General features: G+C 42.6%; 1 protein-coding gene across 2 annotated transcripts in view; it reads left to right on the top strand.

The window, feature by feature from the left end:
• Positions 1-22,044, top strand: part of LOC144067941 (roundabout homolog 2-like) — a 52,028-nt gene extending 29,984 nt beyond the window's left edge. Inside the window, exons 6-28 of one of the 2 annotated variants that reach the window (XM_077592030.1) lie at positions 849-985; positions 1,583-1,594; positions 2,190-2,314; positions 3,244-3,415; positions 4,574-4,779; positions 6,257-6,338; positions 6,430-6,595; positions 6,893-7,059; positions 7,146-7,267; positions 7,393-7,624; positions 9,840-9,964; positions 10,039-10,210; positions 11,425-11,601; positions 12,238-12,264; positions 12,366-12,405; positions 14,720-14,847; positions 15,325-15,597; positions 16,334-16,496; positions 16,744-16,998; positions 18,232-18,416; positions 19,535-19,696; positions 19,838-20,077; positions 20,810-22,044. In XM_077592030.1, the coding sequence (XP_077448156.1) occupies positions 849-985; positions 1,583-1,594; positions 2,190-2,314; positions 3,244-3,415; positions 4,574-4,779; positions 6,257-6,338; positions 6,430-6,595; positions 6,893-7,059; positions 7,146-7,267; positions 7,393-7,624; positions 9,840-9,964; positions 10,039-10,210; positions 11,425-11,601; positions 12,238-12,264; positions 12,366-12,405; positions 14,720-14,847; positions 15,325-15,597; positions 16,334-16,496; positions 16,744-16,998; positions 18,232-18,416; positions 19,535-19,696; positions 19,838-20,077; positions 20,810-20,811 (3,370 nt within the window). In that variant the 3' untranslated portion in view covers positions 20,812-22,044. The remainder of the gene's footprint in view (positions 1-848; positions 986-1,582; positions 1,595-2,189; positions 2,315-3,243; positions 3,416-4,573; positions 4,780-6,256; positions 6,339-6,429; positions 6,596-6,892; positions 7,060-7,145; positions 7,268-7,392; positions 7,625-9,839; positions 9,965-10,038; positions 10,211-11,424; positions 11,602-12,237; positions 12,265-12,365; positions 12,406-14,719; positions 14,848-15,324; positions 15,598-16,333; positions 16,497-16,743; positions 16,999-18,231; positions 18,417-19,534; positions 19,697-19,837; positions 20,078-20,809) is intronic. The other variant, XM_077592031.1, reaches the window with a different exon arrangement.
• The last annotated feature ends 2,352 nt before the right edge of the window (positions 22,045-24,396 follow it).

The following is a 24,396-nucleotide window of genomic DNA, read 5'->3' as shown; positions in this document are numbered from 1 at the left end:
TCATCGTTATAAATATTGAAGCCGTGGAACAGTCGGGGTTCCGTCTGAAAGAACCTTTAATTTTGCCGTGCCGTGGCGGCGCCGTAATTGCTCGGCTCGCATTATTCCGCGGCGGTATGGGCGCGCATCGGGGAGTCGCGATTGTCTCGGAAAGTCAGATACCTCGCAATAATGTATAAAAGCACACAATGCTTGCTTATTTATGGGGGATAAAAAAAGCCTGTTTTGAGATTCAGGCATTTTGAATAGTTTTTGAGTTTGGGAACCTTCCTTGTTTGCCACAAATCAAACTAATGGATGGCAGTTATTGGGGGGAAAAGTCTGTTGTGGTGTGAGCACGAATTTGAACTCATTTTTTTTAGGTAAGAAATCCAAAATTGACCGCTAATGGCGATGCCAAGTAAAAAGGCTCGAGGGGGAACGTATGTTGAATTGAATGCTTTTATGTATTGTCATCATACAAGTAAGCACGTAAAAGGAGATTTAATGGTTCACCACAAAGTGCACTAATAACTCCAACAAACAAACAGACAAATAAACATTGAAAATAACAAAAACTCATAAATAAGTAGTCACAACACAAATAATTAGGGAAGAAATAACAAACTCAAATAACAGCAACTCACAATTGAACGAACAGATATATGATCAATAAATAGTAATAAGTAAATAATAATAAATCATCAATAAATAAGTAGTCAACATAAATAAGTAGATACAAAGTTGAGATGAGTAAACTTTCTAAATCCTCTCTGACAGTGGGACAAAAAATGATTTTGTGGAAGAACAAAGCTGTCTATGTCGTCCTATTTATTTATTTTAATTGCAACTCTGCCCTCTGTGAACAGGTATGATATCCGATATGAAAAAGAGGATCTCTTGCTGAGGATTAAGAAAGCCAGCGTGAGCGATCAGGGGACCTTCACCTGCTTAGCGGAGAACCGGATGGGCAAAGTGGAAGCCTCCGCTTACCTGACCATCAGAGGTGGGCACTTTCTTTGCATTTCTTTGCACCTTCCGCAATCCCTCATTTCATTGGAGGTCCCAACTCACAGAACAATCAAAGCTTTATGGGTCATTTTAGCCGTGTTATTGCCCCGCTGTCGAAGGGTTGGGCCTAACCTCCGGATTTCTTCTGCTTGATTGCTTTCCAACGGGTTGAACATTAAATTTATTTCTGGTCATCAAGCGCACTCCCTCCAAATTTGTAGTCCTTGTTAGACAGTCATTATAATCGTGTCTTTTTTTATTGACCTCGATATGGTGTTTTATTCATTTTTTCGCAATATTTGGAGATATTGCAGTTCTTCATGACAAAGACAGACATGGAAATGTTTGTGTGAATGTTTCATGTGATGGGTAAAAAATTCCCATGGATTGAATTAGCCACGTGCTACAGCGTTAGCAGCTTGTTTACGTGGTGATTGAGAGCCATTTGACGTCCTTCCTCCATGGATGGAAAGCGGCGCCATTCCATTCATTTCTGATTTTCATTCTTTTGCTTTCTTTCCTTCTACTCCTCTGCTTTCGTTGTCTGTGTCTCGTGACTTAATCTCACCCACACCACCATTGTTGTCACCAGTTCGCCCCGTCGGTAAGTAACGACTCAGCCCATTCTGCATGCTTTTTGCTTTGGTTTTGTCTTTTTAAGTCACAATTTGAGCACCGATGTCAAAATCCATAAGCGCACTCATCAAAACGATATTTTACTGCCACATCTGCATCATCTCTCAATCACTGACTTCCCCTTGACGTATTGTCACGTTATTGATATTTCAAACTTGAAGTACCCTCGCACTTGCCGTATTTTCCGGACTATAAGTCACACTTTTTTCATAGTTTGGGCCTGTGAGTCACGTTTTTTTTTCTTCTTTCTCTGACCACCAACAGCCTATTATGTTGTTTTTTTAGGCCACTGTGATGGTAACACGTGCCTTTCCAGCCTGTTGTTTACCATTTCACTATTGTTACTTTAATGCATGTTTGAAAAAAATGCCCTCCCAAAAACGCTAATTATACTCCAATGCGACAGTTCTATTTTTTCTTCTTGGCCGACGTATAGTCTGAAAAATACGGCATATTGCCGCGTGATTAGCAGATATTATCGAACAACGGCCTTAATGCACGATTAGCGAGATGTTGGATTCAGCCACAAATCTTCTACTGTACTGCATGCTACTGTAATTCAGAGGCGCCCCAGTTTGTGGTGCGACCCCGCGACCAGATTGTGGCTCAAGGACGAACGGCGACCTTTCCCTGCGAGACCAGAGGCAAACCTCAACCCACCGTGTTCTGGCAACGAGATGGCAGCCAGGTGAGACTTTGGCCAAACGTGCACGCGGCTCGCGACCAGAGATTTATTAGTCGACGCCGAGCGGCGGGGTAGCTCGCCGCTGTATTTGGGGGAAAAAATCAGCTAGGACCGATCAAAGCAGGGTGACATTGTGTTTGGGTTTTGTGGCTGGCGCAGATAATGAAGTGGTCGTTCATCATCAGTGGATGCTGTTCTGACCAGCCGCCTCACATTAGAGTCATTAGAAGTAATGAAAGCAGGCTAATGTCCTTTCCTGCCAGCCTGTCTGCTTGGGGTGCAGAAAAAGACAAAGCTGATGATGCCTCAACTCTTGTCTTTGGCGCGGCATAAACAACCCGGAGGGGGCGTTGCGCTCTAACACAAGAGAAGCACTTTGATTGTGCTCAGAATGGAACTTGTTTTCCACTTAATATTTCAGGACTTTTCCAATAGTCCTTTTGTTTTTGATCGAGTCAAAGCATCTGCCTTCATTCATTGAACAACAATAAACGGTTAAATTTACACTTAGGAGATGAATGACAGCTTTTTTTTTCTTGCGTTTAAAATCGGAGAGCTTAAAAACAGGTCTGTGTATTGGAATGACTGCAAATTGTATACTCGGAATAACATTTTTTCCTATTGAAATGACACATTATGTTTACATTTTTCTTGATTTTTATATAGATGCATGTATATTATAAAAGTGTGTTGTTTGCCTTTTTGACATGAGCAAACACGCACTCTGAGAAATCCAATTCTCTGAAAACTTGCATGTTGTCAATATTTCTTTTAATATATTACATATTCCTAAAATGTAGCCAATTTAGTTGTAGGAATAGAATTTTTGCACAGGTCTAAAAAACAAAACAAGCCCCGTGACTCTTTAGGGATTTTTGTGTTTGTTCCATCTTACAATTCAAGAGTTTGACTTTCAAATTTTTTCCCTGCAGGATCTTTTATTTCCAAACCAGCCGCCGCAGGGCGACGGGCGCGTGTCCGTGTCGCCGGGCGGAGAACTGACCATTTCGTCGGTGCAGCGTTCCGACGCCGGCTATTACATATGCCAGGCCCTCACCGTCGCCGGCAGTATCTTGGCCAAAGCCCAGCTGGAGGTGGCAGACGGTAAGCCACGCCCACATCATCATCCACTTGACCTCTCGGCCGCCATTGACGACGATATAGGTCTGAGCCCGTTTCAAACGGTTGGGAAATTCCAAAAGAGCGGAGGTCAAGCCTCAAGCAGTTTTCCCTGTTTTGGACCATATTCTTTCACTATTTACCTCAACCCGCGTGTTTTTATTGGCTAGCCTCCATTTCCGTGCTATAAATACCAAGCAGTCACTCACAATGATGATGTTTACAGCCCTTTCCCCATAATGAATGTTAGCGCTTTGAAAACACGTTAACAAAAGCAAGCCGAGAGATCTTTCATGTTGGCTTTAATTGCCTCATGTTTTTTCCTCCACTTTGTGTCGTTTATTGTATGGAGAGGGAAACTGAATCAAATGTCAATTCAGTGTCGAAAAATGAATACTGTTTGTAATCAATTAGTCATATGAGAAGTGGCCGAGCATCCAATAGGAAACCGGCAATTATGGTATCAGTTCACCAGCACTCGCAAGATACAAATATTGGGGTGTGCGTGTACGTTAGGATGCTTTTAAAAGTCCTGCATCTCTGATTTTATTTGGGTTCGCACCATTTTGCACATTACAGGGAACTTGTTGGAGGGGAAAAGTGGAGAGCAGCAGTGAGAAAATTGGAAACAGGGGAGTTGTTACAAGGCTTGCCGAGCTCCATCCACAAATGACTGTTGCAGAGTGCAAAAGCTGTTTTCTGGATGATATAACATACTTTAAAAAGCTTTTAAAGCATTGTGTTGTTTTCCTCCTTGGCGTGCTAATTTAAGACTTTCATTTGTTTGGGTGGAACAGAGAAACATGCCACCAGGGGAAAGCCAAATTCTGGCCAACCACTAGCCAGCATATGGATGGATGCGTGGAAGGAGATAGGGTAATTAACACCACGGGTTAAGCATCATTAATCCTCAGTTAGTAATTAAAAGTGAAGGTGTGGCGTGACTCGGGGCCACGAGCACAATGCTGTACTCTGGAAATGCCTTTTTTTTTTCTTTTTGCGGATCCATCAGATTGAGTTTTGACACATTTGGACTGGCAATTATTGCAGTGGCTAATTAGCACCTTCTGATAATGCTGTGAAAAAAGGAGCAATATTTTGCTATTAAACAGACTGTATGTTCTGACTGTTGATTCTCCTCAGCCCTGAAGGACCGCCCACCGCCAATCATCCGTCAAGGCCCCTACAACCAAACGCGGCCATTAGGGGCCGCGACCGTTCTCAGGTGTCAAGCTTCGGGTGACCCGCAGCCCACAATCACTTGGCGGAAGAACGGCGTCAGCCTGCTGGGAAAAGACCCGCGTTTTTCCTTGCTGGAACGCGGGAGCCTTCAAATACAAAATGCCAAGGTCAGTTGGTTATTCACATCCTTTTTTTTCTCCATTTGAAAATATTTGGCACGTCACTGGAAATGGCTTTCCGTTCATTTTAACCTTTATAAGTCGTGAAATGATTTCATTTATAGTATACAGTAGGTCTGAAAAATGTCATTTCACTGCTTAGCCAGGGGTGTCAGACTCGGGTTGGTTCGCGGGCCGCTTTAACGTCAAATTGATTTCACGTGGGCCGGACCATTTTAGATATAATATTTAGTTGTTTTTTTAATAAATAGATTAAAAGAACTGGATTAAAAGCCCTGAATATTCATTTTTTTATAGATCTAAAACAATGTTTATTTTAGCTTTTGTTATATATTTTTAGATTTTTCAAAATGATTTTTGAACTAAAAACACAGAAAAAATGATTAAAAAATGACAATTATTGATTTAAAAGGGGGAAAATCAGGAAATTTAATATACATCTATACTCTTCATTTTAATTTGATCCTAAAACAGAAAGTCAGCACTCATGATTTACTTTCCCAGGCCACACAAAATGATGCGGCGGGCCAGATTTGGCCCCCGGGCCGCCACTTTGATACGTGGCTTAGACGATATAAAAAGGTATTTTAATCTAATTTGTCCTCTTTGACTTGCTCACCCAACACTGCGTGCGAATGCGACATGGCTTGGCCACGTAAAATGAGTTGTTTTACGTTGGCATTTGATCTGAAAGCCTTCAATAATTTCGGGTCAAAAGTCACTGGCTACTCTCTCGTCAGCTTTGCCAAATAAGAGCAATATGATCATATCACTTCTTCGGCGTCAGCACTCCGGATGATAATGTTGATGGTTCTGGGAATCCAGGACGATTATTATTGGAGCAAATCAATTAGGGAAATTAATGTCAGCTTTTTACTGGGTGCTTTTTTTTTTGGTTAATGTTCTTTCTCATACACTCTCCCTTCCGCCTGTCTCGAGCCAAATGCAGGCCAGCGAAGGTTAATGCATTTTTACTGTACGGCGAGCTGCGAAGCACCTCGGAAAGCCAAGACTGACACAAGAGCTTGTAGCGGCCATCTGGGATCACACTTGCAAAGACTATTGCTTTCAACTTCACGTAACAACATAACAAGTTTAAAAAAAGCTCTGCTTTTTCCCACTTTGAATGAGGAAAGAATCCTCGGATATGTTCACTGTGGTACAACTAACCTCGCTTGAAATATTTCCTTTTGGTATAATGTAGGCCATTTTACAAATGACCGCTATAATGTTGTCTCATAAACATAGTTTAACCCATGTGAGTATGTCTCATGTTAAAAATTATCAGATTGCTAATGGATTGGACGCTTCCCTCTGTCAATAGGGTTGAAATATGTCCTCGCAGTTACAATGGATAGCCTAAATTAAATTAAAAGGCTAATTAATATAATCATAGTTGGTACAAATTTTTCCGGTGTCATTTAAATTCATTTTCTGACTCTTACTCATTCCTTTTCTCTTTTAGTTAACTGATTCAGGATTGTACACGTGTGTGGCGACCAGCTCGAGTGGAGAAACATCATGGAGTGCTTTCTTGGATGTCACAGGTGGGCAACAGTTCATGTTTCATTCCTATTGGATGAATAGCTGCTTTTTAAAAAAAAAAAACTTACATCTGCTTATATTCTTCTCTGTCAGATTCCGCCGACCCCATTGACTTCATGTCTAACAACCTGACAGCCCTCGGGGGTCCGCCCTCCAAGCCAGAGGTCATCGATGTCACCAAGAGCAGCATCTCGTTGTCATGGGAACCAGGGCCAGAGGCTGCCTCCCCAGTGTCCTCCTATGTCATTGAGGCTTTTGGGTATGTCTGTGACCCGTGGCCTGGGGCCATGTTTGGTGACCCCAAAAATAAAAGCAGATGGAAGGGGGTAGTGTTTGAAAGCAAACAGAATAAATAACCCCAGTCGCTTGTATTTTAGTTTGATACAAAAATGACAATTCAATGAGAATTGTTTGGCATTTTGGGATCATTTTAATCAGCAAGTGACAACTTTTTCATTTTTTTTACTGGCAAAAAGACTCCAAAGTTCATTTATTTTGTTTAAAAAAACAGATTTCTTCCAGCTCATGGAAACTATTTTTTTTTCATTCCAAACAGCCAATCAGTAAGCAACAGCTGGCAGACAGTAGCGGAACACGTGAAGAGCATGGAGTTCACCGTCAGTGACCTTCGACCCAATACCGTCTACCTGTTCATCATCCGGGCCGTGGATGTCCAAGGGCTCGGCGACCCCAGCCCCATGTCTGACCCCGTGCGGACACGAGGTGACACGAAAGAAAAAAAACATCTGAAATACGTCTCTCCGACAAACACGACAACTGAATTTGAAATGCTTGCCTGCTCTTTTTAGACATAAGTCCCACTGCGCAGGGAGTGGACCATCGTCACGTGCAAAAGGAGTTGGGCGACGTGGTGGTCAGCATGCACAACCCCGTCGTTCTCAGTTCCACTTCGGTGCAAGTCACGTGGACTGTAAGTAGTTCATTAAAAAATAAATGACTAGAGTAAACGCAACTCTGAACTGGATTCTAATAAAAAAGCTGAGGCGTTTACATTTGAGTTTAGCGTGCCACCTGTGCTCTCTTGTTTTCTCCCAGGTGGACAATCCATCCCGATTCATTCAAGGCTACCGCGTTCTGTACCGGCAGACATCAGGGCTGCCCTCTCCGGGTCCGTGGCAGATCCAGGACTTGAAAGTCTCCTCGCAGAGGGACGTGACTCTGGGGAATCTCAATAAGGGAATCGTCTACGAGATTAAAGTGCGACCGTACTTTAACGAGTTTCAAGGCGCGGATAGTGAATCCATGACGGCGCGAACTATGGAGGAAGGTAAATCATTTAAAAGACAGCTGTAGCGTTCTTTATTTACTATGTAGTGTACAGAAATGATTTCCATGTGAGTGGCAGGAGTCCATGCAGATGAAGTCAGGGTTCCGTGACAATCGCAGACCTCTGTGGGTTGGCAGACAAGGGGGATGGCTTCGCTTTCCATCTTAAATTCTGGCCTTTGGCCTTGACATTTGACTTTATAAAAAAAATCTGTGTTGCTAGACTCCATAAAATCAATTCTAGACTTGCTTGACGTGGTCCCCTTTCACTTAAGCACACACAATCTGTGCACATTGGGTGTGTTGTGTGGTACTCGGACGTTTGGTCACCGGACGTTTGTTCGCCGGACGTTTGGTCGCCGGACGTTTGGTCGCCGGACGTTTGGTCGCCGGACGTTTGGTCGCCCGTACGTTTGGTCGCCCGGACGTTTGGTCGCCGGACGTTTGGTCGCCCGGACGTTTGGTCGCCCGGACGTTTGGTCGCCGGACGTTTGACAACATGACAGAGTTTACTGTTGAAACCAGCTCTCAAAATTATATTCATGAGAGAGAGTTTAATATCTAAATATCTACTGTTGAAACCAGCTCTCAAAATTATATTCATGAGAGAGAGTTTAATATCTAAATATCTACTGTTGAAACCAGCTCTCAAAATTATATTCAACCGGGCGACCAAACGTCCGACGACCAAAGGTCCGGCGACCAAACGTCCGGTCACGGTGTTGTGTGGGTTTTGTCGAATCCAGGACCAAGTCCATCCCATCAGTTTTATGCCATATCAAACTCCTTCCAATCAGTGCACATAAAATATGGTAGTAATAATAGGGGTGATCGTACTTTGCGGTTTTGAGATTATCGCGGCCATGTCTGGTCTACATTATCCGCGATAGTCGAGGGATTACTGTATTTAGCTCAGGTTGTTAAAATGAATGGCGACTTGATACCGGGAGGCGATAGCTGGCAATCCCTCAGCCGGCGTCCGATAAAGAGGCGCAACCCGGCCAGGTGCCGCATCGGCGGAACCGAGCGGGAATACAGCTCACACTGAGATAAGAGTCCGTAATTTTAGGAAAATCTCCAACTCGCTGCATTTCTTTTTCATGGCATCACATGTGAGGAAAGGCTGTCGAGGATTTTCAACACGTGTGGACAAGAAAAAAAGAACAAATTTACCTCACTGGAGCCCAATTATAATGGCCACATGGGATTACTGAGGGATTTTTCCAACCGAGGTAGCAGTTTTAGTTCCCCGGCATTCTGAAAAAGGGTATTAGGGAACGGGAAAAAAAATGGCCATTAATCTGCAGCCAGAAACGGATTGCACAGCAGAAATTTGGAAGAAAAAGACTTATCTACCACGAGCAGATATTCAAAAGGCACAAAGTTGCAGGACTAACGCAGCAAGGTGTCCAAATCCAAAGTCTGGGTTAAAATGAAAATATACCGTAGGCTTATTGCCGCCGTGTGTGTGATGTTGGCAGCTCCGAATGCGATACTCCCCCCGTTAACATCACAAATGGCGGCAGGGGCGTTTGCTAATTCATGTCTCAAGTAGCTTACGCGACGGGCTCATTAGCGGAGCGACTTGTGTTTACCAGATTGCCTCCTGCCGTACAGCAAATTAAGCAGCTTTAGCGTATTGTGTATTGCTGGCATGCAAGTTAACATTCAACTATTAGGATTCGTTTACATATAGTTATCAGCCGCCTGTTTTTGCAGGACACACGTCATCGCATTTGTCCACTCGTCTGCATTGACGGCCGTAGACGTCCAATCAGTCAAAATGGATTGGCCGTGCTGCTTTATTATTCTGTACCTTTTTAATTGAATTGCAGCTAAACATTCTTTCTAACCGAGCTTGGAGTTTTAAAAAGGGTGTCATGCAAAATGTGGGCCCCAAGCAGTGTCCATTCAGAAAAGATAATGTGGTAAATTGTAGAAATAAATATAGGATTGGGACCTCCTGCCTGCAGTCTCATTATATTTCCAATCTGCCCATGTGGGTCATCAGGACACATAATGACAAAAAAAGGACAATGGCTAATTCCCCCGGGCCGCCACTTTGACACATATGCTCTAAACTGAACATCAGTTAGCCACCAGACAAATACAAAATAGACAAAAATACATGTACTTTTTTATTGGTAGGCAAAATAATACTATTGTCATTGTCATTTCATTTTTCTTTTCCTGTGTAATTCCTTTTGCCCCGTCAGCACCCGGCGCCCCCCCACAGGAAGTGACCGTGTTGACAGTAGGACAAAACAATAGCACCTCTATCAGCGTGTCCTGGGACCCCCCGCCCCCCGATGAACAAAACGGCATCATCCAGGAATACAAGGTAGAGCCTGTCTTAATTTGTGCATCTGAATACACCGCGCGACCCTAAAATGGATTTTTTTTTGCTTTTGTCAGATCTGGTGTTTGGCAAACGAAACCCAATTCAACGTCAATAAGTCCGTGGATGCAACCATCCGTTCAGTGGTGGTCGGGGGTCTTCAAGCCGGAGTGCAGTATCGCGTGGAGGTAGCGGCGAGGACCAATGCCGGGCTGGGAGTCAAGAGCTCTCCTCAGCTGGTCACCCTGGGTAATCCCCCCCACCACCACACACACACACACCCAGGAAAACTGAACTCGGGATGAAATGACCTGATAATGGGGAGAGCGAGGTGTCCATCACAGTTTGTGCTCTGAGAAAATGATTGATCAATTTAGCACCCTGCAGAAAGAAGATAGCCTTTACACTGTAGACATCTACTGAAAAATCAATAGTGCTTCATTACGACATAGTGTTTGGTAACACTGCCAAGTACTGTTAGCCATATCAATAATCCACTCCAATGCAGCACGGGCGGCAAATGCTAACAAAGATCAGAGTGATATATAGTGTATATATATAGATTTATTTATTTTTTGCTAAAGCTTATCAGCCCATCACGTCTCATAAAAGAGCAAAAGATGCGCGGAATACATAAGCCCAGAGTCAATATTGAAGGCCAGGACAGATGCTCCTCATCTGTGGCTTTTGACTGATAAATAATAACAGCCTTAACGGACAGGGCGAGGGAAACGGAGGCCTGTGGTCTGCCGTTTAATGACGTGTGTGTTTGTGTGTACTTGCGCTTGTGTGCGTGTGTGTGTGTGTGTCTGTGTGTGTGTGTGTAGCAGGATTGGGGGTTCCTCCCGCAGACGGTGAATCTAATTTCACAGCACAGTAGCTGCAACAGAAAATCAAACTCTGTCAGAGCTGCTCTGTCAATCTCATGTCTTTTAGGCTCAACTTGATAAGTGCGCTGCTGAATTGATTAACTCTGCCGACGTACAGTATGTGAGGCACTGCTACATTTTATTTATGATGATATTAGTTTATTTTCTGCTTTTGTAAGCTGTTTTCCACAAGTGATGGCCAGTTCAAGCCGCAAAAACCAATGCAGAAAACACAACATGAGTTTTATAACAAGGTTTTATATCACGTTCACGTATGTGTGTGAGGTTAATTCAACACTGAATTGCCCATTGGTGTGAATGTATGATCGGTTCATGGTCGCTTTGCGCCTTGTGAGCTCGGCAGAACATGAATCGATGCCTGTCGTGTGTAGTAATCTTTGTAGAACAGCATTTTTTTTCACATTCACTGCAAGTCAAGCAAGGACCGCATAATAATGAATAATAATGAGGATCGATTGCTCGGAATGAGACAAAATGTTTCCCCATCAATATGAAGTGTGATTATTTTTGATAGAGCTATTGTATGTATAATCTACATTTTTTTTCGTGGTTTGTGCCCGGGAAATCCGGCAGGTGCGGAACAGAGGGACGTGATGACGGGATCGGGGGGCGGCAAGAGCATCTCCGACGTGGTGAAGCAGCCGGCCTTCATCGCCGGTTTGGGCGGAGCCTGTTGGATTGTTCTCATGGGCTTCAGTGCATGGCTGTACTGGAGGAGAAAAAAGAGAAAAGGACTCAGCAACTATGCAGGTAAAAAAATAAATCAATTGACATGCTTGGCCACCAATAGACGATCTCCGAGCTCATTTGGTCTCCCGCTCCGTTGAGACTCGACGTCACCGCGGATTGGATGGCATTCCTGCTGGCTGAAAGGCAGAAGAATTTCTATACATTCAACACGGCTGAAAATGGCTCGGATTTACTTCGATCTGCTGTGCGTCCGTGTGCGTCTAATGCGCTTGGGCGGTCATGTGACATGCTAAATCCCGCCATTAACAAACATTTGCTGGCGTTGTTGCGCATGAACATGAAGCGCATCTACATGGGAGTTTGAAATTCATATTTTTAGCCCTTAAGTCAGCTGCAGGCTGTGAGGCCATTATCATAATGGTTTACAGTAACTTGCTTTTCCGTTATACTAATAAGGGATTATTTGCATGATTCTTCTGCAACCCTTTTTTAAAATATCAGTGTACATTTACGAATCAGGTATTTTACAAAAAAAGCCTTTTTACTATCAATTTGTATTCCTAATGGAAATGGCGCTGATTCATTAAGTCAATCCATGTTTTTATGGGTCAGTGCCATTGACAGCAATGGAAGTGCAATTCATTTGGATTTTCCGAACCATTTTAATTTTTCTCTTTCCTTTTTTTCTTATTGCAGTTCAATCCTTCACTTTTACTCGTGCAGGTACGTTTTAAAAAAATGGCAACAATTTAGCTCCCAACTCCAAAATGACAACAATATGCTCAGTTTTTATGACAATCTTCTTTTTTCTCATCCTGTTTTAGTCACGTTCCAAAGGGACAGAGGTCTCATCAGAAATGGAAGGTAAGTATTATTTTTACTTTGTAAAGTTTCAAACAGTGGTCCCTCTAGTACAGGGGTAGGGAACCTATGGCTCGGGAGCCACATATGGCTCTTTTGATGGGTGCATATGGCTCTCCGCTAACCTGTGAGGTAAACTATGGAAACTGCTGGTGAGAAAGCGCAGGAATAGGAGCGTTACGTTGGTATTATGACATTGACACTACCCAGCGCCTTATAATCTTCTTTTTTTTCCATTACACTCTTTTGCATGGATTTTCTCATTGATACTCATTGATTAGCAACAACGTAACAATGTTGTCAAAAGAATTCAGAGACTTTTTGTACTTTAAAAGTTGTGAAGTGACTAAAAAAGGCACACATTTTCATGTATGTTGACTTTTAAATTCGGAGCATGGCTCTCAAGGATTAACATTTAAAAAATATGAATTGTTTATGGCTCTTTCCATCAAAAAGGTTCCCGACCCCTGCTCCAGTATAAAGATTTTGCCTCTGTTAGTTCCACGCATGGACATTTTGGTACCCGATTTTTCACTGTAGTATACGTACGTGGTGATCATTGATAACCGCTCACCTTTTTTTTAATGAATTATACTAATTAATCAGTGCAGGCTGCTGTCCTTCACTGCTAACGTGAGTCGGGAGAGGTCATGAAGGGAGGGGAGAGGTGATTAATGTGCTATTTAAAACGTGTTAACCTATTTGACTTTGTTCTCGTTCATATAAATTTAGAAATTGGCTGAATATGAAAAGCAGGCGAATGAATTCCTTAAGCAAAAAAAAAGAAATGAAGGCATTTGAACAAATGATTTGATTGCCCTCTCGCAACCTTACTAATCGATAGAGGGGCTCGTTACAGTGAAATTGCCACTAAACCATCAGATAATCCTATTTTTTTAATTTAGTATCATCATTTCAATGAAAATGTGTGTATTTTTACAATGGAAATGATTGCAGTCATTGTTAAACACCTTGGAGCTATCACCAAGTGGCGTGTAAACAATTCCCGCGGGTCAGGCCCCGTGGAAAATTCCCCGCGTGTGCCGCTGCATTAAGTAAACATGCGAACGGCATGCAAATGTTGATAGGACATGCAAATCCGCTCTTGCCTGGCGATTTGCTCCTCGCAACTTTTTCTTTTCTATATTCAAATCTCGTCGACGTTCCGACTGTATTTCGCCGCCGCCGCAGCCTTTTGTGGGCTCTTTCCATCTCTGTTGCCGTGGAAACCGGCCCCGTCGACCGAGTGCCAGAGGCGGTCCGCCTTTCTCAATTTAAAATGGAAATTTTTGTTGTGCTAAGGCTATAAAGCGGATTAAGTGTGTATTTGGTCCTGCTTGCTTGCTTGCTTGCTCGCTTGCTTGCTTTCTCCTGGGAGAATTTTGGCTGCTGGAGGTAGAAGTCTGATATATAGACTTGCCATGGCCCTGTATTTATTTATTTATTTATTTATTTTTCCCCATTCTTGTTTGTGCTGCAGGCTTTTCACTGGTGGAAAATATATTCACAATGGCCTTCAAATCACGTTAACAAAAACGGTGTAATGAAAAAGCACGCTAGTATTATTTTTTTAAACTCTTTGGCTACCATTTGTGTGCCAGAAATGTAGCTATTAAAAAAATGTGTATAAAATTCCTATCAATGGCGTTGAATGAGTTATTAGTAGGGGTGATTAAAATTAATTAAAAATATATAGTGCATATAAAATTCCCACCAATGGCATTGAAGGAGTTATTAGTCGGGGTGATCCAAATTTATTTTTTTACAAAATTGCATATAAAACTACCATTAATGGCATTGAATGCGTTATTAGAAGGGGTGATTCAAACTTATTTATAAACAGAATATAGCATATATTATTCACATTAATGGCATTGAATGAGATATTAGTAGAGGTTATTTAAACTTATTTTTTTTAAACATAGCATATAAAATTCCCATGAATGGCATTGAGTGCATTATTAGTAGGGGTGATTAAAACGTATTTATTACATATAAAATTTCCTGAGTTATTAGTAGGGCTGATCAAAGTTAATTAAAAAAAATATATCTATATTGCATATAAAATTCTCATCAGTGGTATTGAATGAGTTATTAATAGGGGTTGGTATTGCCTCATAACAGGATTAAATTCGACCGATATTGGACCACCAATTTTATATTTCCAGAAATATCACATGTTTAAAGATGGATTTTGAATCGATACAATAATCGTGCATTCGCTTTGGGTAAAGCACCTTTACTGATATCGATGTGCTGAATTCCGTGGCGTCACGCTAACTTTTCCCTTCTGTCTTTTTGCATTTCCATCCCTCAGCCGTCCAGGACTGTTGAAAGCGGGCGACCCCGGTCTACCCTGGCTGGCGGACTCGTGGCCTTCCACCAGCCTTCCGGCAAACGGAGGATTGGCCAGTCCCAAAGGCAGCGGCAACTTTGGCCGAGGAGGTAAACACGGCTTTTCCGCTTAGCGTCGCCCGCTCCGACGCTCGTCATTGGCGATTACCGGTGACGAGTTCTGACATTAAAACAAACGTGCGGGAAAAATTAAAAGTGCCTTTGAGGGCTGGACTTTGCTAATGCGACTCGACAAGTCTGATATTTGGGATTCAATTTGTGCCATTACATGTACTTTTTTTCCAAACGCTCTCGTGCCGGAGACTTTAATAAGGCTTTCGGCACGCACGCTGCGTTGACATGTTCGTCAAGCTCAGGAGAGGTCCGGTCAGCCGCGGGGCCGAGCGTCACCGGGCTTTCTCAGCGTGATGCTCGTTAATTACGGCGCTAGAGCATCGCTTCCGTTCAGATCAAGTCTTTTCCAAAGCATCTTTTTGAACAAACAAGAGCAGTGGGGAGCGTTAATGACCTTCAGGATGCTTGCATTCATGTCATCTCATCTCAGACCCGCCCTTTTTTATCCGGCAGATGTGTTACCGTCGGCGGCGGTGGAGAAGACGGGCACCATGCTGTCGGACGGGGCCATCTACAGCAGTATCGACTTCATGGGCAAAGCGGGTTACGGCAGCCCGGCGCGAGATAGCCAGCCCACCCCCTACGCCACCACCCAGATCCTTCAATCCAACAGTTTCCACGAGTTGGCCGTGGACAGACCCGATCCTCGCTGGAAGGCTTCTCTGCAGGCCCAGCAGGAAATGGCCAACCTGGGATACTCGCTAACAGATAGACGCCCCGCCGCCGGTACTAATTTGGGTTCCGGGAGAAGTGTACGCAGAAATGCCCGCCAAGAAATTTGCCTGAGCGTTAGCTTTTTGGAAGTCGAATTCCTGCAAGGGAGTTGGCCAGCTCAACCCCCCCAACCCCCCAAAAAACTGCAAAATGAGACCAAAAGACTTTATTTACATATATTCACTGGAAATGAACCCTTAGGATAACGCTCTTAATTACTAGCCTTCTTTCTATCTTCATCGGAGTTCTACCCTGGGAGCGTATCTAGCCCAGAAATGTCAGACAATCATGACGCATTTCTTTGGCTCCACTTGACGAGCCATGCGTCTGCCTGCGTATAGGCCGTGTACATATTTATATCTATCCACTCCATATCATATGAAGTGCTTATGGGCGGTAGGATGGCCGGCCGAGGCATTTCTGCGTGGACTTTGATGCGCCGTATTCACAATAAGCTTTGAGCGCGGCGAAATGTCACCGCGACCGCAGACGGAAGACGTAGAAAAAGCCTCTTTTGAGAGGTTGGCCTCCGGTTTTGATTTCCATTGGAAAAATATCATAACATTTTGAATTCATCGAATGCCATGGCCACACACAAACGGAGGTATTTATGAGTGGGAAAAAATGGGGTCTGCGAGGCTTATGTGCCTCGGTGTTGTAGAAAGGACACAAACACACACACACATGGAGATTTGTTAGCATGGCAACCAAAAGACTTCAACATTTTCTTCTTCTTCTTTCCCTTCAGGTGCAAAGCTAGGGAAGAAAAAGAAGGTGAAAGGTGGGACAAAGACCCCTAAATCAAATGGGACATGTTGGGCTAACATGCCCCTTCCTCCACCGCCAATGCACCCCCTGCCCGGTACGGAGGTCGACCTTGACCATTACCCCCAGGAAAGCCACCGAGGAGGGTAAGATGCCTTCATATATCATCGCTCCGCAAACATGCAAACACAGACATCAGGTTAGATCTCCTCCACCCGTTTTTCTTTCTTTCTTTCTTTCTTCAACATCTTAAGGGAAAAACTTGCTCACAAGATAATCCTCAAATCTGCATAACAATTTCCCCCCCAAATGAGTCATTTATTATAACAGTGTATGTTTTAAGCATTCCAAAATGGTGGAAAATCCAATTTGATAATGAATGTCGTCCAACAGATATGACAACAACAGTTGGGTCCCGCCTCTTTCCTACCGCCAGCAAGGTTTGGACAATGACACAGAAGAGGAGAGAGGACCTACTCCGCCTTTAAGAGCACGAGCGTCCTCGCCGCCGCCGTCGTCGGCGTCTTACAAGCAGCCTTCCTCGTCGTCCCTCAGCTCGGCCCACCACGAGGAAATGCAGTCCATTTTGCAGGCCCATTTGGACGAGCTGACGAGGGCCTACCAGTACGAAGTGGCCAAGCAATCGTGGTAAACTCAATGGCATGATTATTCCTTAAATTTCACCCAAGTGAGGAGCAAAGTGCAGACAGCAGATTTGTCAATCTTTTGCTACGATTGGTTTTCCACTTCAATGGCTTTTTTGACTGTCTTTCAACATAAATCAGGCCTTTATTTGTGTTAGAAAAAGTCATGCTTGATGCTTCCCTTGAAATCACTCTCTGTTCTGACAGATGGAACAAATAGGAAAGATTTCTTTGACAGCACAACAGGCGGAAAAGCGATAATACCCACGTCTGTGACGGTCTTTGACCATCCGAAAATCTACAACTAGTCATTTGTACGACACCCACTACTAACTGATTATTTGCTATTGGCACTGATAGACGTCCAATACCTTTTCACTGGGAGTCTTTTGACACAATGATCATGACTTACTGCAAAACAACACTAAAGCCAATTGAAACCATTTATAAGCAAGCTCTGAAAGTATTGGACAGAAAGCCAAAAACGCACCACCACCAAAAAATTCCAACACATCAACTTTGGCTGGCTCTAGAGGTGACTGTGTAGTTCCCATCAAAAACAGTGCTAAATTAGCCAAAGCACCTTCTTTGTAGCACATACCTGGAACTCAATTCCAATTAACATACGTGAACTCCCGTCTCTGAACCTCTTGGCCAATCATCTTAAAGCCTGGCTATTAGACGAACAAAATGGCGATCACAACGCTGTCTAAAACTATTTGTGTATGTGTGTCTAGTATGTGTCATCGTTTATCTTCAACCTACACAAGGGACTAAAGATGCAAATTAGCCCTCAGCTACTATCTTAAATATTTACATATGTTCATCAACATGAATATAGATATGGTCATTAATATGTGCTGCCCCTTATTAAAAGAAATCAAAATCAAACTCAAATACAGTAATCCCTTGAATATCGCGGCTTCACTACATCGCAGATTTTTTTTCTGGGAGAATTTTTTATTTTTATTTTTTTGTAAGTTCATAAAAATGTGAAACTCGCAAGCGTAAGCCACTCCCCTGTCCTCCGCTTGCTACTAGGACTCAGCACTGAAGTAAAAAAAAAAAAAATATATATATATTTTTTAAATAAGTGTGACCCTAATACGTGGTTTTTCGTTTATCGTGGCATTGTCTGCTCTACATTAACTGCATTAATCGAGGGATTACTGTATTGCACGTCAAGTTTAACATACGCTGATGAGAAATCTCCCTGTGTGTGTATTCTCTGTTTCAGGCACATGAAGAGTAGTTCCAACATGTCCAACAACAGTATTCCTCCCATGGACTTCATGTCTTCAACGCTGGGCTCCGATTTGGCGGATGAGGACCAGGAGGAAGAAAGATACGCCATGGTATCAAAGAATGTGTGCGGCTTTGACTACGCTCCTGGACACGCCATGGATAAGCCGGAGGTTTCAGGTGTGTTTGACACGCATTAACGGCCATCATCCGATTTAGCGGTCTCGATCCGATATGTCAATTTACGGATCCTCGCGCGGCGTGACGACAGCAACAATACATGGATACGGAATTTACTTTTCATAGTACAAGAAATATGCTATCTAAAATGAACTCGGTGTCCAGTCCATTACAACGGGGAGGGTTGGCAGCAAAGGATGTTGCTTGAATTTTTACTCTGGCAGGCTGGTATTTTTCACCTTGAAGTTATTGGAGCGAAACATCAAAAGCACAAGACTGAACATACGGTAGACATGAACAACTCGACTGAAAAGTTTTTGAATTTAAAAAAGGCTGGATTTATAAATAGGACCCTTTAGATAGAAATGTGACAACGTCTCCCGCTGGAACTAAAATAAAAATGTAGATGAGTTGCTTTTTTTGATTAGCGAATAGGCGGACTTGTACGTACTGTATATCCACTGTGTTTTTCATCACAAGGGGGCAGAATACAGGTCAACATGACTAAAAATAATCCCAAATATTAGCAATGCAAACATGATTTATTTTTTGTGCCACTGTCAGTTTTTGTTAGTCGCTGTTTTAGTGCGAACAAAGTGGGATTCATAGCAGGATGTCTGTGGAGGATATTGTCAGATGCCTTTTTTTAGGAGAGTGATTGTTTTCAACAGCTCGGCTATTTTTTAATGTCGATTTCATACCTGTCAACCTCGGGCAATTGCTCCCCTTATTAATGATTGCAATTCCCCTTTAAAAGCGATTTAAACAAAAATGCACAAATAGGGCACACGTAAGTCTAAAATTTTCTCCAAAGTGGACACGGTGCCCAATCAGAATGCACTAAATTTAAAATTCTGTAGATGTCGCTGTATGACGCTGACAGCTTGACTGTACATTGCTTGCTGACACGCTATATTAAATAGCGAATATGCGTGCGCAAATCATGACCGAGACGATCTGGATTAAAGCCGGAATGTGTAAAAGGAGATTGGTTTTGCAAAAAAAACGTACTTAAAAAAAAAAAAAAAACTTACCATACAAAAGTTATTATACGGCGTACACAATTTGAAACGATCAAAAAACGTATAAGTTGACAGGTATGTGATTTTGATTGGCAGGCAAAGGCGGCCAGTCCTGTCGCCCCGACAACTCCGGCGCGGCCGACGGCGGTCCGCAGAACACGCATAGCCTTAGTCACAAGAGGGTGCCGATGGGTGGCTTCAAAGCCCAGACCGCCAAGGTTGGGACGCTGCCCAGGCGAAAAGATGCCAACGCAGACGGTGAGATCAAACTTTTGGAATGCCATCAATTTTGCGGCAAACGGGCTTTGAAGAGTGGATGGCTCGTTATTTTATTTCCGGGACGGTCTCCACGGCGAACCGTTTTGGAGACGGTTTTAACGTGTACCTCTGTACCTGCAGGCCGGGGCCATCATGGCACGGGTTCCCGCGTGAACGGCTCGTGGGCGAGCGCGAGCGCGGCCTCGGATCCTCCGGAAGAGTGCATGGTGAGCGTTTCGACGATAGAGCGCCAGCACATGTCTTCCTGGGGGGATGGCTCCGCCTCCGGTCGGGCCACGCTGAGTCGACCTTCTCACAAGAAAACGGAAGGCTCCCACAACGGCCATCTTCTCACAAACAGCAAAGAAAAGAGGGATCACTGTGAGTACTCTACTTATCGCTAAGTGTCTCATCCATTTTAACTGGGACGACTGGCAGCGATTATTCAAAATAAAGAAAACGTCCAAACTCGCTTTTTCGAGCCCCGTATATATTGTCGTGATCCATTATTTTTGTATTGTAATATTCACGGTTTTAAAATTGAATTCAATTTTGCCGCTACAAAATGGTTTCTATTGTATTTATTTGTCAATCTGAATTTTCAAAAGGAAAAAAAAACATCCAATATGACTTCTGTTATCCTAGATTAGATTAGATAAACTTTATTCATCTCATATTCAGGAAATTCGCTGAAGCAGATGTAGATTTTTTTTGTAATAAATGAAAAATAGACATTTGCAAACAACTGCTTTGCTTTGGAAAACATTTATATACTTACTTAATAATAGTCTAACTTGTTTTCACTTCCAGTGACAATTTCCATTAAAAATCTTCAACCTATAGCAAAGAAGAACAGTAAATAACGTAATTTCAAACTAAAATCTTCAACCCCTAGTTAAGAAAAACTGAAAATAATGTGATTTTTTTTTAACCACAGCCAATTAACCAACTCGACACAAAATTAATCGTCAATGAATCGATTTCATTTCATTTTCAACATCGCTTGTCCTCGTCGGGGTCACGAGGTTGAGCGACTGATTGTGGCCTTCTTGACTTGAAGCAGTCTTGTTGCTGAGAGTTAATCTAATCTAATCTAATGCTTTTCCTTTTCAGAGTCTTACGGCTGCACATCCCAGGACACCCCGTAATTTCCAAGCGCTCAGAGATTGCCTCCCTCCCCGCGAGTGACGCAGAATGACGATCTGAACCCTGAGGATTCGGAATCGAGCCCAAAACGACAAATAGCCAGCCGTAAACGTCACGTAACGGCCACTACGGGTTCCCTTCTCCCTCAAAAGCATTGAAGCGTATGGCCACTTTTATTAGCTATCACTTGTTGTACAGAAATTCACACGGGGAAGAAAAATCACAACAAAATGACTGGTTCCGATGAAAAAGGACTTGCATCATGTGTAAATAGATTTTCTATGTATCATTTTCTTTTCGCTTCGCTATGCAAGCTCCCCTCATGTCGTCCGTCGCTCTCCTTATTTATGACATCGACTCGTTTTTCATCGGCGCTCCGACTATTGGCTTGTTGTAACGAAGCTACTGTATTCTTGTACTTTGCACAGAGTGTTTTGTTGAAAATAAGCACAAATTGTCAGCAAAGCCGGAAGAGATAAATGGGGACGAAAGGTCGCCTTTGTTTTTGGAAGAAAAGAAAAAAAACACCCCATTTGCTGCATTCTAGCGGGAAGCGGAAAAAGTCAAAGTGGTGGTAAAAAGTCAGGAAACTGTCTTACGTACGTACGTTTTGCTGTGAATTTTATGATGCATTCCACCAATCAGGACTCTTTGCAAAGCGTTTATGGTAACAAAGTCAAACAAAAGCAAAGAGTCACTTCACCACTATTTCATTTCAGATGTGTCAATATTATATACAGTAAATATATGTATTACTTTTATTCATTCATTTTCCAATGCATATAATGTCAGCTAATCTACACACAAGCTTGAAATGATGAAAATATCTTTAAAATACTTTGGTCTAATGTCTTTGCACCATAAAAGGGTGACTAAGAATGTTTTAAGTCATATTTTGGCATTAATAATTGAGTTTCAAGTGCATTAGGTATGCGTTAATCGGCTAAAATGCAAATGATGACAGCCCTATTTAGATTTGGAATTTATTTGTGGTTGTAATGGAAGTTATTATATACGAATTGGACGCCACTGTAACATTTCACTGATTATGTTTTGGATTGGTCATTCTGGTAATTGGTATTTTCCATTAAGCACTCTTCACCTGCCAGACTGGTTTGCCCTCAGGAATACATATTCGCATACGGTAGGGACAATTTTTAAGCCTCTGATTGAAAATAAAACGTGTACGTGAAAACCAGCACCTTTTTTGCCGTGGTTTTGTCATGCATTTTTATTGAGTCAATCTAGAGTAAAAGCCACGACGGATATTTTATTCAAAGTCGTTCAGGAATGTCCGCTTGAAAGCCGTGCCGTGCAATTCTAATTATTGTGCAGGTTTTATTGATCTATTCTCATGTGATTCCGTAAAAGCATCTTATGAAAAATTCATCTGCAAGCAGGACAAATGCGGGTACTTTATTAACATTTAAAATGCATTATCACTTTGTAAAAAAGGCCTTGCGATGAATGTGAATTTGCAGCCTGAAATTTGGGTTACATGACATTAACTTATGGTCTGCCATTGACGGCGACGGGCGTTCAATCTATTTGCTGCTCCCGATTCGAATGGATTGGTCGTTCACTGCCAAGAGAAACATCTGCGGATGTGTAAAGTATTTACTTTTCATGTACCGTATTTTCCGCGCTATAATGAGCAAGGAAAAGGCCATTTTCTGGTAAGCTGGCAGTGGATCGATCAATATTGGTTGATCATATGAAATTGTCTTTAGCACAGCACTGCTTATTTGATTTGTAACAACGTTTAACTCCTCCTACTTGATGGCATTTATCCCAATATACATTACAGTATGATTTTTAGTAGTAGTAGTAGCATAGCTGTCAACCTCAGCCAATTACTCCCCTTCTTAATGATTGCAATTCCCCTCATTAAGCGATAACAGGGCGCAAGTAAAAGTCTAAAATTTTCTCCAAAATGGACGGCTTTCTGACACGCTAAATTTTTATAGTGAAAAGGGTGCATATCATGCTTAAAGCATGACAGTATTAGCAGTCCACGATGACGTTTTCGTCTTGTACTACTGACCGAGACGATCCGGATTAGAGCCGAAATGGGTAAAACCAGATTGGTTTTACAAAAAAAAACGTACTTCAAAAAATCCCGTACAAAAGTTTTTATGACATGTCCACAATTTGAAATGATAAAAAACGTATAAAATACGGGAAAAACATACACGTTGACAAGCATGAAGACATAGCATCCTATAAGACTAGGCATTAATTTAACAGGGCTGGGCAAAGTAAATAAAGTAAATAAAGGGCCACAGTGGGTGCAGGGGTGCTTTGGTGCCAACCTTTAAGGAGGAAAAGTCTCCACCAATTTGGTATGTTGCAAGTGCAATCAGTGGATTGCAGTCAGGTGCCTCTGGTTTGAGCCCAACCCCCGCTGCTTCAACTTGGTAGGGAAAGCTGTCCCACCCACATCGGCCCTCGATGACCGCTTTGGTGTAGACTGTCCAAGACTTTTTTGGAACCTTTTCACAATTCTGGTATACTTAAAAAAATCCTGTACAGAAGTTCTTATGCTGTGTACACATTTTTAAATGATCCATTTTTTAAAATAAAATATGGGAAAAACGTATAAGTTGACAGGTATGGACATATGAAGAGGTAGCATCCCATAAGACTAGGCATTAATTTAACAGGGCTGGGCAAACTAAACAAAGTAAATAAAGGGCCACAATGGGTGCGGGGGTGCTTTGGTGCCAACCTCTAAAGAAGGACGCTCTCCACCAATTTGGTATGTTGCAAGTGCAATCAGTGGATTGCAGTCAGGTGCCTCTGGTTTGAGCCCAACCCCCACTGCTTCAACTTGGTAGGAAAAGCTGTCCCACCCACATCAGCCCTCGATGACCGCTTTGGTGTAGACTGTCTAAGACTTTTTGGGAACTTTTCCACAACTCTGGTATACTTAAAAAAATCCTGTACAGAAGTTCTTATGCGGTGTACACATTTTTAGATGATCCAATTTTTTTTTAATAAAATACCGTATTTTATAAAAAAAAATTGGATCATTTAAAAATGTGTACGGGAAAAACGTATAAGTTGACAGGTATGGACATATTAAGAGGTAGCATCCCATAAGACTAGTTATTAATTTAACAGGGCTGGGCAAACTAAACAAAGTAAACCAAGGGCCACAGAGGGTGCGGGGGTGCTTTGGTACCAACCTCTAAAGAAGGAAGCTCTCCACAAATTTGGTATGTTGCAAGTGCAATCAGTGGATTGTAGTCAGGTGCCCCTGGTTTGAGCCCAACCCCCGCTGCTTCACCTTGGAAGGAAAAGCTAGTCAACCCACAGCGGCCCTCGAGGATCCCTTTGTCCTCCCCTGGTGTAGACTGTCTAAGACTTTTTGGAAACTTACCCACAACTTTGGTATACTTTACAAAATCCTGTACAGAAGTTCTTACACAATTTGAAATCATCCAATTTTTTTTTTAATAAAATACGTGAAAAACGAATATAAGTTGACAGGCATGAAGACGTAGCATCCCATAAGACTAGGCATTAATTTAACGGAGCTGGGCAAACTGAAC

Source organism: Stigmatopora argus, chromosome 22, assembly GCF_051989625.1.
Source record: "Stigmatopora argus isolate UIUO_Sarg chromosome 22, RoL_Sarg_1.0, whole genome shotgun sequence".
NCBI classification, from domain to species: Eukaryota; Metazoa; Chordata; class Actinopteri; order Syngnathiformes; family Syngnathidae; genus Stigmatopora; species Stigmatopora argus.
Note: the sequence above shows the minus strand (reverse complement) of the source record. Positions and strands in the feature narration are given on the sequence as shown.